The following is a 17,148-nucleotide window of genomic DNA, read 5'->3' on the forward strand; positions in this document are numbered from 1 at the left end:
TATATAATATAATGTTTTCTCAGCACATGAGGACAGTGCTGTCTTTTTTAGGGGGGTCGATTGTAATCAGAAATTTCAGAGTAATTTCAAATGCCCCGCCATGAGTGATGATGGGTGTTGTTATATGTAGTGATGATGGGTGGTGTTATATGTAGTGATGATGGATGGTGTTATATGTAGTGATCATGGATGGTGTTGTATGTAGTGATGATGGGTGGTGATATATGTAATAATGAATAGACAATAAAATAATAACAGTTTAATGCTAAAAAAATCTTTACATACTTGTGATAATGGCAAAACCAAAAATGTGGTCTACCCTAATGCACTACAATGAGACAATGTGGAGCCTCCCGGAGAGTGGCGTCCTATCGTGGCATTACAATGGTCATTGCTAGACTCTTTCGCCAGACCCTACCTGTCATTTCTCGAAGCACTGCAGCTGATGAACTGAATGTGTGCCTCAAGGTATCATACCTTTTGAGAAGTGTTCAGACACTCACCCTATCCACAAACATGAGAGTACATCTACAAGGATGTACTCTCATCAATAATCCTCTCAACACTGTGAACACCCAGTTCAACAAAAAACTGAAGTCCCTATTGAGAGGCAAAGCTACTCTCATTAAACATCTTACTTCAACGTCCCCTCCACTGCCATACATGTACGCTGTAATCAAGACCCACAAGCCCAATAACCCAGCAAGACCCATCATTAGCTCAGTTGGGTCAATCTCTTATAAACTATCTAAATGGTTAGTTTCTTTACTAAATCCCCTAGTTGGCAACATTTCTAACTCCAATATCAAGAATAATATGGATCTGGTTGATAAAATCAACAACTTACACATTAATTATGATTTAAACTGGTCAGCTTTGATGTAACATCACTCTTTACAAAGGTCCCAGTTGATGATTTACTAGAGTTCCTCATAGATTCCCTGGATGACATTTCACTGCCCGTCTCGAAAGACGACTTCATCGAACTCATCAAACTATGTATTAAGGATTGCAAATTCGAATTCAATGGGGAATATTATGCTCAAAAATTTGGTATGGCAATGGGTAATCCACTCTCACCTGTATTAAGCAACCTATATATGGAATTCTTTGAAAAGAAACTATTAAATAATATTTTACCACCCTCAGCAGTCTGGTTTAGATATGTTGATGATGTATTATGTCTCTGGCCATGTAATGAGGACCTAAAAGCTTTCCTGCCACAACTTAACAACTTAGCCCCCTCGATCAAATTCACTATGGAATTAGAGCAAGACTGTAAATTGCCATTCCTAGACTGTCTGATACATAGAATAGGTAACACTTTTAAGTTCAGTATTTATAGAAAACCAACTAATGTGTGTTCATACATTCATTATTATTCTGCCCACCATAATAGAGTCAAACAGTCAGTATTTTCAACAATGTTTTTACGTGCTTTGAAAATTTGCAGTCCGGAAATCATTGATGAGGAATACAAATATATCTAAAATATTGGCTCAAACCTTAAATACCCTAGATCTTTCATAGACAAATGCCTAAACATTACTAAGAAAACTTTTTATAGAACTGATCCCAAGCCCACCCATGACCATAAGAATATCTTAATATTACCATTTCACAAAAATTTCTCACACATTCCTTCACAACTAAAAACCTGGAACGTCAATGTGGCAATTAAAAACTCATGCACTGTTAAACAAATGTTAATCAAGAACTCCCCCAACAACACAATTGGTTGCATTTATAAAGTTCCTTGCAAGGAATGTAATATATTCTTTACTTAGGCAGACGAATCGAGTCTGGCTAAAATTAAACAACACAAATACGGTGTTTGGACAGGCCAGGAATCCAATGCTCTGTTTGTTCATTTGAGGATAACAAGCATTGCATTGACTGAGATAATGCCTCACTCAATATTACCTTGTAATTCAGTTAGTAAGTGAACATCATAGGAATCTAGCCTTAATAAAACATCAGAAGCTTCAACATGAATTTGATGTGGCTTGTGCAAACTGGACAATTTGTATTTATAAGATTTTAACCAAATTGAGGAAAGGAGCAGGTCACCTTACCACATCTGACCCAATACCAACATTCATGCTATTCAAGATTATTTTAATTATTTACCCAATAAGCCATTATGGACCTGGTCTCACTCTCCTCTGTATATATACAGTATTACCCAGCTTAACGCGGTTTCGCTTAGCGCGTTTTACCGTATACGCGGTGCCTCGCCAGAGCTGAACTTTCACTTAACGCGGGTTTTTTCCACGTATACGCGGTGTGTCCGGCTCGAGAGCTATTTTTAGATTCGCCCCACCCGCCACCCTGCCTGACTGCCTGTTTTAGCTCATAAAATTCATACAAATTACCCAGCCAGAATATAATTTACATTGCTGGAATTCTTACAATATGATGATCATTTTGAATAAAAACATCATAGATTTTGCATTAGACATACAAATTTTAGATATAATGTTTACTCTGAGTAAATATGTTATTTTTGTGCAAAATATATGACATTTGTATTCAAAATATTCCTGGTCTTACAAGGAATCCAGCAATGTCAATTATATTATCCTAACTTTAGTTTGAGGTATTATTCATTACTAAAAAGGTAAATATTCTGGTTTTCCCACACATCTAGTAGGGAGGGTTGGTGGGGGGTGGGGAGGGTTGGTGGGGGGTGGGGAGGAGGGAGGGACCGACCGACCATCTGTTACCGTGTGAAGAATATTTTTTTTTTATTAACTGAAGATATTTGTTTTAGCTCATAAAATTCATACAAATTACCAGGTCAGAATATAATTTACATTGCTGGAATTCTTATAATTTGATGATCATTTTGAATATAAACATCATAGATTTTGCATTAGATATACAAATTTTAGATGTAATGTTTACTCTGAGTAAATATGTTATCTTTTGTGCAAAATATATGACATTTATATTCAAAATATTCCTGGTCTTACAAGGAATCCAGCAATGTCAATTATATTATCCTAACTTTAATCTGAGGTATTATTTAATACTAAATGTTAAAATTTAGTTTTTTCACCCAACATCTCTTTAGGAGGATTGGTGGGGGGTGGGGGGGGGAGGGTTGGGACGGACCGCGTGGTTGGAAGAGCAAGGTGGGGTAGCACAGGTCTGACAGATAGTATCCCGTGAAGAATATTTTTTTTTTATTAACTGGGAGATATTTATTTTAACTCATAAAATTCATACAAATTACCCGGCAGAATATAATTTTACATTGCTGGAATTCTTACAATTTTGGTAGTCATTTGAATATAAACATCATAGATTTTGCATTAGACATACAAATCATAGATATAATGTTTACTCTGAGTAAATATGTTATCTTTTAGCCATGAAATATACTTATTTATATTCAGAAATATTCTCAATCTTAGGAATCCTTGGCAATGTCAATTGTATTATCCTAACTTTAGTTTGAGGTATTATTTATTAAAATTTAGTGGTTTTCCCCCAAAAATTTCTCAGAGAGGGAAGAGCCAGCAGTGTAATGTGAGAAGAGGGGGAGGGAGTCGAGTCCGTTATTTGAATGGACATTAATTTGGCGACTGTATTTCTCTATTTCTCTTAAGTATTAATTGTGTGCATGTACCATCATAAAATTAAGATGTTATTTTTACTAGAACATAGGTATTGTGAAAAAGTGGAGTTTGGGGGTCGGGCCAGTTTCTATTGGAATTAATCCCATATGTTCTGTTGTTCACTTAGCGCGGTTTTCACTTAACACGGTACCCTGTGGGTTTTATTGACCGTGTTAAGCGGGGTACTACTATACACCTTGTGTATACTTCTCTTTGAGTCTGTACTCACTGAGCATAGATTGCAGTAACTTAGAGACTTAAGTGTTTCTTCTTTCCTTATTAGTTATCAAAGCGTATACCTAGATCAAAACATAACTACATTGATTTACTTGCATATATATATATGTATATATATATATATATATATATATATATATATATATATATATATATATATATATATATATATATATATATATATATATATATATATATATATATATATATATATATATATATATATATATATATATATATATATATATATATATATATATATATATACAATATATATATATATATATATATATATATATATATATATATATATATATATATATGTGTGTGTGTGTGTGTGTGTGCGAGTTGTGGGCTGAAATGCACATATATTAATTCTTATGGCAAAATTGCCCAGATATTCGCAAATTCGTTATTCACAATGACTTTCAGGAAATCATCCTTTGCGATAACCGGGGTATTCCTGTACTAAAACTAAACAATAAAGGTCATAAAAAGTAATAAAAGAACGGACCAAGTGCCAAAACGGCCAGTGAATTAAAAAGTGGTGAAAACAAAAACAAAATCAAAGGAAGAAAATGAACTATTCTACATGGAATATTTTTGTTTATTCTCATTAAAAAACTGTGATAGACACATACAGGACAGGTGCATATAAACATTACAAAAAAGTGCAAATCTCTCACCTGGCATAATGGCTGAGGTATAAGTGCAGTATTTGGCCGCACCATGATAGTTCCCTTTTCATAGTGAAGAGTGACCGTTTCTGAGTAGGCTCTCAGAAGAGCTTCAAGGCTTTTATAACCACAGCATTCAGGATTCAAATCATCCAGTGTGGCTCCATAAAAACCCTTAATGGAACAATAATAAGGTAGGTTTATATATATATATATATATATATATATATATATATATATATATAAGGTAGGTTTATATATATATATATATATATATATATATATATATATATATATATATATATATATATATATATATATATATATATATATATATATATATATATATATATATATATATACAGGTTGATAACCCTTTATCCAAATTCTGAAAACCGAAAAGCTCTGAACACCCAGAATTTTTTTTTTTTTTTTTAAACAGGGATTAGCCCACCCAGGCATAGATCACTGACCCACATCGGGGCCTGGGGGGCGAAAATGTAATAGTAATACTAATTATAATAATAATTATAATAATAAAATTTTTGATATTAATAATAATAATACTGTATTAATACAATAATAATAATACAGTGGTCCCTCGGTTAACGAGATTTCGGCTAACAAGCGCCTCAGTTAACGAGATTTCGGTTAACGATTTACCTTCCATAAGATTCTTAACTTCGGTTAACGAGCAATCCCTCGATTAACGAGTTTTTTAAGAGCCGACTTCAACATGTTTTCGCTTGCATTTGGCGGTCCACCAGCTGTAGTATTAGTCCGCCAATACAGTAATCGGTTCTAGGGCTTAAATTCCTTACAATTTTAGTAAATATCAAGACGTTTATACTATTCAATAATTTTAAAAGTTTAATATTAATTTTTTAGTCATTTTAACAATTATTGAACATAAGTGAAGGTAAGGAAACTAGTTTCATGCGCGCCATGCAGCCTGTCAACACACCAAACAGGCGTTAGTCTCTCTGTCTTATCAGTGGAGGTAACATCTTGCTTGAAATATTCTTTATTTATAGCAAGTTTAAACTTAAAATATCAAGTGTTGAGATTGTTTGAATCCAGCATGGGGCTGAAGAGATCAAGGAAAGCGATTTCAATGCAAACTAAGCAGGAAATTACATAAAAAAAACATGAAGAAGGCATTAGAACAGTGCGCTATGCAAAGAATATGGCATGTCGACATTAACTGTGTCGACAATTCTTGCACAGAAAGAAAAATTTAAAGAAGTGAAAGTGAGAGACAAATCTACAAGAGTGTTTAAAAGTAGATCCCTAATTGCAGGAACAGAGGTTACTTCTCATCTGGATTAGGGAAAAATAGATGAAAGGTGATTCAGTTTCTACTGAATTTATAATTCGTGAAAGAGCCAGGGAGGTTTACGAACATTTAAAGACAGATCAACCTGGTTCTTCAGGCACAGAATTTGAAGATTTTAGGGCCAGCAAAGGCTGGTTCGAAAAATATGAGAAAAGAAGTGACATATTTAGTGTAGTTAGGCATGGTGAGGCTGCTAGTGCTGATAAGGAAGGGGCAGCAAAGTTTTTAGTGGAGTTTAAAGAACTGATGGATGAAGAAAATTATCTTCCACAGCAAGTGTTCAATGTGGACGAAACTGGGCTGTTTTGGAAAAAGATGCCCAAAAGAACATTCATCACCAGAGATGAAGCCTCTTTACCTGGGCATAAACCCACAAAATACCGTCTCACTCTATTGCTTGGTGCCAATGCTTCAGGGGATTTCCGAATTGAAGCCTATGCTTGTTTACCACTCTGAGAACCCCAGGGTGTTCAAACAAGAAAAAGTGGTAAGAGGAAAGCTTGGAGTATATTGGAAGTCCAACCATTAGGCATGGGTGACAAGACAGTTCTTTAATGAATGGGCTGTTGAGGTGTTTTGCCCTTCTGTGAAGAGCTACCTAACCACCAATAAACTCCCTTTAAAGGCTCTTCTCCTCATGGATAATGCCCCTGGTCATGACCCTGACCTTGCCAGAACTTTGGAGTATCAATATGACTTTGTGAAAGTGTTGTTTTTGCCTCCCAACACTACATCAATCATACAGACAATGGACCAGAATGTGATCAGCAACTTCAAGAAGTTGTACATGAAGAAAATGTTTAGGTGTCATCAGGCAACTTCCACTGATCCTGAACTAACACTGAAACAGTTCTGGAAGACACAATTCAACATCCTGGAGGCTGTAAAATTGATTGTGTCATCATGGCAAGAAGTCTCCACTAGATCCCTCAATTCTTCATGGAAAGCACTGTGGCCATCACACAGTAGTCCATGATTTTGAGGGATTTGAGGAAGCAACAGAGTTGGACCAGGAGATTGTGTCCATTGGTCAGTCAATAGGCCTTGAAGTGGAGGAGGATGATGTCGAAGAGCTTGTGATGTCACATGAGGAGGAACTTACTCCTGAAGACTTGAAGCAACTGGATGAGATGTTAGAGGCTGACAATGGTGAGGAGGAAAAGGAAAGTGATGACCATATGTCAACTTCAGAGTTGAAAGATGTTATTTACTACTGGGAGAAGTTCAGGAAACTGGCTTCAAGGCACCCAGATGTGAAAAAATATGAACTAACTTTGTGTAATGTTGAGGACACAATGGTCTCCTTCTTTAAACATAAGTTAATGATGGGGAGGAGAGATGCCCCACAGACCACAATTGACACTTTCTTCAGTAAAAGGCAGAGGGAACAAAATGCTAGCCCTCAGCCTTCCACTTCAAGAAGGAGAGAGGATGTTCCTGGTGGAGAATCTGTCAGTCCAGAGGTTCCTGACATTTTCATGGAAGGTGACCCACCTTCCAAGAAGCAGTAAAATGCTTCTCCTCCACCTCCACTTCCTTCTCTTCTCCCTTCTCCTCCTGCACCTCCCACTTCAAATTCACATCAGCATCATAATCCAGGAGCCTTCTACATACACACCTCAAAGTAAGTGTACATTTCTACCTTTTTTGTTGAATTTAGGCAATTTTCGGTGAGCTGGAACCAATTACCCAAAAACCCATTGAAACAATGGTTTCGGTTAACGAGCGACCTTCTAGAATGGATTGTGCTCGTTAACCAAGGGACCACTGTACTGTACAGTACTGTACATTCACCGCATTATAACCAAATCACGCTAAGAAAACACGCGTTACAGGAGAACTTACTATAGTTCACAAATAATTTTAGTCGCTCTGTATTGCACCTTTTCTAGGGAAGTTAGGTAATCCTGGAGGTAGGGTTGCCATGCCTGTATACAGTAACCCAAACAGGGAGAAACGTGAGACTTGTAAAATTGAAGGAGCATTTTCCTATCTTTGTATTCGAAAGTACACTTTACAATTCCCAAATCTCTAATTGCTTTTCTCACGGCTGTCCACACTTGTTGCACCACCTTCAGCGAATGATCTATCACAAAGTCAAGATTTTTCTCCTTCTCAATAGTATCCAGGAAAGTGTTACTAATCCTCTGGTACTCCTGGCCATGGCAAGAAATCTCACCCCATTGAAGTCTTATGACACAGATTGCATCAGTACAATAACAGAAGCGGTTTTTCCATTTTAATAAACATTGCGTAGAGCGATCCAGATCCAAATTACACCCTTAGAGATGCATCTACCAGCCCACAAGGCTATTGGGAGGAGCTTTGGTGGTTGAGAGCACCGGTCCACTGTTTCTGCATTTCTGCTTATGGGAGGGGTGCTTTCAGTGTGAGATACAGGTGACCGGGAGGAACTGTGCCAGCACAACCTCTGTGTGGGGAACAGCAGTGCATGGAATGTAAGGTAGTCAAACTCACAAACTCAAGGTTAAATCTTGGAATTACTGTACAGTACATACAGTACTTTTAATTCTGAAAATTTACTGATTTTTAAGTTAAGATGGATAGATTTATTGAGTTAAATTATCATACATTCTTCACATTGGTTTGAACAATATTTTTTGTTTAATACTAAATGACGTAGAGTGATTTGTAGTCAAATTGTGTTACATAACTCGTAACCCATAAAATCATCATACAATAAGCACTAGTACACAACAAGATCAAAGCAAGTAACCTAGATCTGCATACAATAGACAATGAGACACTGAATGTGATCACTTCCATCACTTCCACGACTAGCCCACCAACCACCAATTCCCGCGCACACGGTGATGGAAAATTTAAAAATTAATTATCTTCCCAACGCAGTTAAATACAGTGGTCCCTCGGTTAACAAACACAATTCGTTCAACAGAGTCGTTCGTTAACCAAAAATTTCATTATCTGAATCTATTGTTTCAATGGGATATTGGGTAATTGGTTCCAGCTCACAGAAAAGTACAGTGGTCCCCTGATTTATGCGGTCAATTGAACCTGCGGAGTAGCGCGTAAAACGAGAAACACAAAACGAGAACCCTGTAAATGGAATAACAGAACATATGGGATTAATTGAAATAGAGACTGGGCCGACTCCCAAACTCCACTTTTTCCGACACAATACTGACACAATACCTACGTTGTAGTAAAAATAACATCTTAATTTTATGATGGTGTGCACACACAATTAATATTTAAGAGAAATACAGTCGCCAGGTTAATGTCCATTCAAATAATGGACTCAACTTCCCCCCCCCCCTCCCTCTTCTCACGCTCGCTGGCTCCTCCCTCTGAGAAATGTTTCGGTGAAAACACTAGATTTTGAGGTATAGTAATAAATAATACCTCAGACTAAAGTTAGGATAATATAATTGACATTGCTGGATTCCTTGCAAGACTAGGAATATTTTGAATATAAATGTCATATATTTTGCACAAAAGATAAAATTTTGGCTGTCATCAAAATTCTTACATGAGATCTAAAATTTGTATGTCTAATGCAAATTCCATGATGTTTATATTTAAAATAATCACAATCTTATAAGAATTCCAGCAATGTAAATTACATTCTGACCGGGTAATTTGTATGAATTTTATGAGCTAAAACAAATATCTTCAGTAAATAAATAAATTATACTCGACCCAGACACTATCTGTCAATCAAAATACCCAACCTCCGCTCCCCCCCTCTTCCCACACTAGCTGGGTCCCTCCCTCCATCCCTACCCCCCACCTTAACCTTCCTACTAGAGAAATGTTTGGGTGAAAAAAATTAAGCTTACATTTTTAGTAATAAATAATACCTCAGACTAAAGTTAGGATAATATAATTGACATTGCTGGATTCCTTGCAAGACCAGGAATATTTTGAATATAAACGTCATATATTTTGCACAAAAGATAAAATTTTGGCTCTTTGTAATCAAAATTCTTACATTAGATCTAAAATTTGTATGTCTAATGCAAATTCCATGATGTTTATATTTAAAATAATCACAATCTTATAAGAATTCCAGCAATGTAAATTATATTCTGGCCGGGTAATTTGTATGAATTTTATGAGCTAAAACAAATATCTTCAGTAAATTAAACAAATTACACTTCACCCAGATACTATCTGTCAATCAAAATACTCCACCTGCGGCTCCCCCCTCTCTTCCCATGCTCGCTGGATCCCACCCTCCCTCCCTACCAGAGAAATGTTTGGGTTAAAACAGTATATTTACATTTTTAGTATTAAATAATACCTCAAACTAAAGTTAGGATAATATAATTGACATTGCTGGATTCCTTGCAAGACTAGGAATATTTTGAATATAAATGTCATATATTTTGCACAAAAGATAAAATTTTTGCTCTTTGTAATCAAAATTCTTACATTAGATCTAAAATTTGTATGTCTTATGCAAATTCCATGATGTTTATATTTAAAATAATCACAATCTTAGAAGAATTCCAGCAATGTAAATTACATTCTGGCCGGGTAATTTGTATGAATTTTATGAGCTAAAACAAATATCTTCAGTAAATAAACAAATTATACTTCACCCGCGTAAATGAGTAAATTCACCGCACGGGCATCCGGGTTCTGGCAAGGTACCGCGTAAATGACCAAACACATAAACGAGAACCGCGTAAATCAAGGTTCAACTGTACATACAAAGTAAAAAAAATGCAGTAAAGTACACTTACTTTGAGGTGTGTATGTAGAAGGTTCCTGATTGATGATGATGATGGGAATTAGAAGTGGGGGTGGGGGTGGAGGAGAAGAGAAGGAAGTGGGGATGAAGGAGAAATCACCTTTCAGTGGACCCATGCTTGATGCCGTCATTTCACCAATAAAATTTTAAGTTCACTAGGTGTAATTCAAGATTATTTTATTTAAATCAACACTGCACTGCACTATATATTATCAATATGTTAACTAAATTTCAGAATGACCAATAATTTCAAAGTAAAAATGCAAAAATATTCAAGACACCAACAAAATAGATGTTCACTCCACTGTCAACAAAGCCAGACTGACGCCTGGTGGCTGAGTCAAGCGGATGATGGGCGCACAAAAAACTAGTTCCCTGTACTGCATATATTATCAACATGTTAACTAAATTTTAAAATGATTAATAATTGTAATATAAAAAATGCAAAAATATTAAAGAGCACAACTTTCTTGATATTTACTCCATTGGAAACGAATGTAAACATAGAACAGATTACTGAATTGGCAGACTAACCCGTCAGCTGATGCTCACAAAAAAGTGTTTTGTGTAAGGATTTCGTTAATCGAAGTTTTGTTCGTTAACCGAATTGAAGATCCTTATGGGAGGTAATTCGTTAACCGAAATTTCATTAATCGAACCATTCGTTAACCGAGGGACCACTGTAGTAGTATCGGTTGCAATTAATAAAACACAGTAAAGCAGACTGTGATAAACGATTAGCGGTAGAATGATCATCTTCATTTTGTCCGCAAACTTGACAATATGGCTCCATATATTTTCATCTATGTAGTTTATGTAGATCACAAACAAGGTGGTCCCAGGACAGAGCCTTGTGGTAATCCACTGAGAACCTTTTTCTATTTAGAAAGTACTCCATTTATTACCACTCTTTGTTGCCTGTCTTCGAACCAGGTGTTAATCCACATCAAAATCTTGTTTGAAGTTTTATATTCATTGGTTATTTGGGCTATACACTACAGTAATACCCCGATTTACGCGGTTTCACTTTACGCGATTCTACATTTACACGCTACCTAGCCAGAACCGGAATTTCATTTTACGCGGTGCATCTACTCATATACGCGGGTGAAGTATAATTTTTTATTTAGCTCATAAAATTCATACAAATTATCCGGCCAGAATATAATTTCCATTGCTGGAATTCTTACAATATGATGAACATTTTGAATATAAACATCATGGATTTTGCATTAGACATACAAATTTTAGATCTAATGTAATAATTTCGTTTACACAAAGCAAATATTTTATCTTTAGTGCAAAATATATGAAGTTTACATTCAAAATATTCCCTAACCTGCAAGGGATCCAGAAATGTCAATTATATTATCCTAACTTTAGTCTGAGTTATTATTTATTACTAAAAATGTAAATACGTATACTGTTTTCTCCCAAACATTTCTCTGGTAGGGAGGGAGGGACCCAGCTAGGGCGGAGGTGGGGTATTTTGATTGACAGATAGTGTTGGTGAAGCATAATTTTTGTTTATTTACTGAAGATACTTGTTTTAGCTCATAAAATTCATACAAATTACCGGCCAGAATATAATTTACATTGCTGGAATTCTTACAATATGATGATCATTTTTAATATAAACATCATGGAATTTGTATTAGACATACAAATTTTAGATCTAATGTAATAATTTGGTTTACACAAAGCAAATATTTTATCTTTTGTGCAAAATATATGAAGTTTACATTCAAAATATTCCCTGACCTGCAAGGAATCCAGAAATGTTAATTATATTATCCTAACTTTAGTCTGAGGTATTATTTATTACTATACCTTAAAATCTAGTAAAATGCAGTAAAGTACACTTACTTTGAGGTGTGTATATAGAAGTCTCCTGGTTGATGATGATGATGATGGGAATTAGAAGTTGGGGTGGAGGAGAAGGGAGAGGAGAAGGAAGTGGGGGTGGAAGAGAAATCACCCCATGCTTCATGCCGTCATTTCACCCATAAAATTTTGAGTTCACAAGGTGTAATTCAATATTATTTTCTTTAAATCAACACTGCACTGCACTATATATTGTCAACATGTTAAATAAATTTCAGAATGACCAATAATTGTACTGTAAAAAAGTAAAAATACTCTGTGTTCAAGAGACCCACAAGCAAGATGTTTCCTCCACTGAACAGAAACACAAACTGAAGCCTTGGTGGGTGAGTGAAGTGGCTGATTGGTGCACCAAAAACTAGCTCTCTGTACTGCAATTATGTTCAATAAGTGTTAAAATGACTAAAAAAAATTAATATTAAACTTTTAAAATTATTGAATAGTACAACCTTCTTGATATTTACTCCAATTTTAACGAATGTAAGCCCTAGAACCGATTTCTGTATTGGCAGACTAATCTTCCAGCTGGTGAGCAACCCAAAGCATGTCGAAACATTTTCGTTTAAGAATTTCGTTAACCGAATTTTTGTTCGTTAACCGAATTGAATATTCTTATGGAAGGTAATTCGTTAACCGAAATTTCGTTAACCGAGGGACCACTGTATATGCACACCTAACCTACATGCATACCAAGTTTAGAATTTGGTGCTTATTAAAAGAATAGCAGTGCAAATTAAAAAAACATATCTGCATCAAAGTATACAGATGGAATCTCTGAATTTCTGTGGACGTTCCATGGATACAGGTGTCACATACGTTATTTCACTCGTAAACATTAATAATGATATGGGAATAAATAAACAGAATTTTGATGAAAAGTAATGATATAAAGACAAAGGCAATGATAAAGTTTAAAGTTTAGCTTGAGTACCCAAACAACCATTAAGCGTTGGGAGATGTCAGGAAGACATAGTGGCCTCAACTTTCATACCACTATGAAAACTTAAAAGGGACAGCAGATGCTAAACAAGGTTTCTCTTTTCTTTTTTTTATGTTTTATAACTTTCAACTTTGTTCAATTAACGTTTTTTCTTCACTTTAGGCTGGAGGATGCAAAATTGACAAAACTTGGACTGGCACAAAAAATAAGCTATGATTACTGGTGATACAGCTACTATTTACCGTGTAAACTCCTTTAAGTTCGTCAATAGCAAGACCCTCAGGAAATTCCTCCATCAGTTCCTTAAGTCGTGAGCTACACTTATGGCTTAAAGTTCTTGAACGCTCATCAGCTGAAGAACCTTCTGGTAAAGATAAAGGTGGAAATTAGTATGAAAAAATTTATCATTGAGGTAGAATATAAATGTTATATTGTACCTGTAAATGTAATATTATCCTATTCAGTTAAAAAATCACCCTTTTCAGGGTCATTATCTGCACAAATTTACGCAAAAGACAAAGGTGTGTGTTGCCTTATTTTTAAAGACAATTTAACAAATGTGTATCAATATTTTCATTCAGCATAAAAATAAGCAGCTATCAAACAGGGAGGTACTACTGCCTGGGGAAGACATTGGAAGCATAATGTGTTGTCTAATGGTAAACCCTGCTGCCATATGGCATCACAAAAATTGTGACAAAGTCCCAGGTTGCCGATCTGATTTTCTGCCTCATTTTCACACAATTGCAGGGTCTCAATTGTTTCTCTTTCTTTGACAACACAACATATGGTATATCGTTTCTCACTTTTGATTTGTCTATTTCTTTCCATTTCTGTATTTATATTTGGTTCATTTTTTTTTGCCTCCCCCCTCCCCTTCTGTAAAGGGCTGCCAACACGGTTTTATGCCGAGACATTCCTCCTTAACAAAATTACTCAAGGTACTGGATGCTTGGACCCAATTTCTGGAACAGGGTGGCAATATTGGCAAAATATAATAAGATTTTGCCAAGGCTTTTGACAGTGTACCCGTAAAATTAAACTGGAAAGGTTACGGGATTCGGTGAAGTGTCCTACTGTGGATCGGAGACTTTCTGCATGATCCCAAGAGGTGTGTGGTGATTAATGCTGCAAAATCGTCATGTGTACCCATTAAAAGTGAGGTACCACAGGGCAGTGTATTAAGCCCATTGTTGTTTGTTTGTTTCATAAATGACATGCCGGAAGCCATACATTCCTCCATACAAATGCTTGCAGGTGATGCCAAGTTATTCAGAAACGTTAATAACCAAACAGACTGTGAAGAGCTACAGAAGGATATCTGTGAGCAAATACATATTGTTTACTTGGCTTAAGATTCCTACTTATCATTACTCCTAAATCTCTCTCGCAGTCGGATTTCCCAATAACATCGTTTTTCATCTGGTATCTGGTTTCCCTGTTTACATCTCCTATACTGAGTACTTTACATTTGTCCTCATTGAATTTCATCTGTCATTTTTCAAACCACTCAAAAAAATTTTCAGATCTTCCTGTAGTTTTGCGGAGTCCTCGTCAGATTTAATTACACGTCCTATTTTAGCGTCATCAGCAAATTTACTTATGTTGCAGTCTACGACGATATCTATGTCGTTTATGCATACAGTATAATAAATAATAATGGTCCAGGTACTGAGCCTTGCAGAACTCCACTAGTGACGTTGCTCCAATGGGATTTAGTGCTGGTAATGCTCACTCGCTGTTTCTTGTCCTGTAACCATGCCCTAATCCATTTTAGAATATCACCTTTAATGCCATGAACCTCCACTTTTCTTATTAATCTTTCGTGAGGGGACTCTGTCGAAGGCTTTGCTAAAGTCGAGAAATACCACATCATAATTGTGCCCCTCGTCCACTGATTCGAAAACTGATGAAAAGAATGTTAATAGATTAGTTAGACATGAACGCCCGCTTGTGAAGCCATGTTGGGAATCATTGATCAACTTGTGCTTCTCCAGGTGATTTTGAATAGAGTTTGAAATGATTGCTTCCAGTAATTTGCCTACAATTGATGTTAGACTGATTGGGATGGTAGCTAGAGGATAGTGATCTATCTCCCTTCTTTAAAATCGTTATTACATTCGCTATTCTCCAGGATTCTGGTACTACACCCATTTTTAAGGACATGTTAAACAACTTTGCTAAGGGCATACTAAGCTCTTCCTTACATTCCTTTAATACTCTGGCAAATATCTCATCGGGACCTGGTGACTTATTAGGCTTTAGTTCGTCTATTTGCTTACTAACATCGTTACTAGTCACTACTATCTCACTTAAATTTATTTTCTTCACTATCTCTGTATAGAGTCGGAGCCTCGGGTATCATGTTTAAATTTTCGGTGGTGAAAACTGTTGAAAAATATTTATTCAGATTATTGCTCATTTCTCCGTCATCAGTTAGCTCGCCGTTATCTGACTGTATTGGTCCAATCTTTTCTCGTGTTTTAGTTTGATACAAGTTTGATACATTTGATAGAATCCCTTGGGGTTTGACTTCGCCTCCCTTGCTATCTTCAGCTTATCATTCCTCTTGGCTTTTCTTATCTCGGTCCAAACCCTACTGGCCAATACCTTATACAGTGACCCCTCGTTTAACGAACATCTCGGTTAACGTAATTTCGATTAACGAACTGCCTTCCATAAGGATCTTCAATTCGGTTAACGAAAAAAAATTCGGTTAACGAAGTTCTTACGAACCGACCTCAACATGTTTTCGCTTGCACTGACCGGGCAACCAGCTTTAGTATCAGTCCGCCAATACATTAATCGGTTCTAGGGCTTAAATTCCTTACTATTTTAGTAAATATCAAGAAGTTTATACTATTCAATAATTTTAAAAGTTTAATATTCAATTTTTTAGTCATTTTAACAATTATTGAACATAATTGAAGGTAAAGTGACTAGTTTAATGCGCGGCATCCAGCCTCTTAACACAGCAAACAGGCGTTAGTCTCTCTCTCTTTTCACTGGAGGTAACATCTTGCTTGAGACTCTCTTCAACTAGACGCTTTTTTTCTGTTTCCAAGCAAATTATTGGTCATTTTGAAATATATTTTATATATTGACAATATATAATGCAGTGCAGTGTTGATTTAAAGAAAATAATCTTGAATTACACCAGAGAGCTAAAATTTTATGGGTGAAATGGCACCATGGGGTGACTTCTCTTCCACCCCAATGCCTTCTCTTCTTCCTTCTCCTCCACCCCCATTCTAAATCCCATCATCATCATCATCATCATCCAGGAGCCTTCTACATACATCATCATCCAGGAGCCTTCTACATACACACCTCAAAGTAAGTGAACTTTTCTACCATTTTTGTTTAATTTAGGAAATTTTCGGTGAGCTGGAACCAATTACCCAAAAACCCATTGAAACAATGGTTTCGGTTAACAAACTTTTCGGTTAACGAACGACCTTCTGGAACGGATTGAGTTCGTTAACGGAGGGGTCACTGTAGTAATATCGGAGATAAACTTCACCACGATTTATTCTCCTACCTATAGCCTTCCTTTGTCCAATAATGTTCTTTAAATAATTATTTATCCATTTTGGGTCATTGTTGTCTGATCTGAGTTTTTTGTATGGTATGTTCTGCCTTTGTACATTAAGTTACTCATTATTTAAATTGTCGTGGAACTCAGCAACCTCAGATCTCGTTATCATGTCAAT

At 35.9% G+C, this 17,148-nt stretch overlaps 1 protein-coding gene across 1 annotated transcript in view; it reads right to left on the reverse strand.

The window, feature by feature from the left end:
- Nucleotides 1-17,148, reverse strand: part of LOC121869359 — a 78,013-nt gene that overhangs the window by 34,153 nt on the left and 26,712 nt on the right. Inside the window, exons 4-5 of the mRNA XM_042370695.1 lie at nt 13,678-13,799; nt 4,547-4,711 (exon numbers count right to left, since the gene is read on the reverse strand). Coding sequence (XP_042226629.1) covers nt 4,547-4,711; nt 13,678-13,799 — 287 coding nt within the window. The remainder of the gene's footprint in view (nt 1-4,546; nt 4,712-13,677; nt 13,800-17,148) is intronic.

This window comes from Homarus americanus, unplaced genomic scaffold (assembly GCF_018991925.1).
Source record: "Homarus americanus isolate GMGI-L3 unplaced genomic scaffold, GMGI_Hamer_2.0 scaffold36734, whole genome shotgun sequence".
In the NCBI taxonomy this organism is placed as follows: domain Eukaryota; kingdom Metazoa; phylum Arthropoda; class Malacostraca; order Decapoda; family Nephropidae; genus Homarus; species Homarus americanus.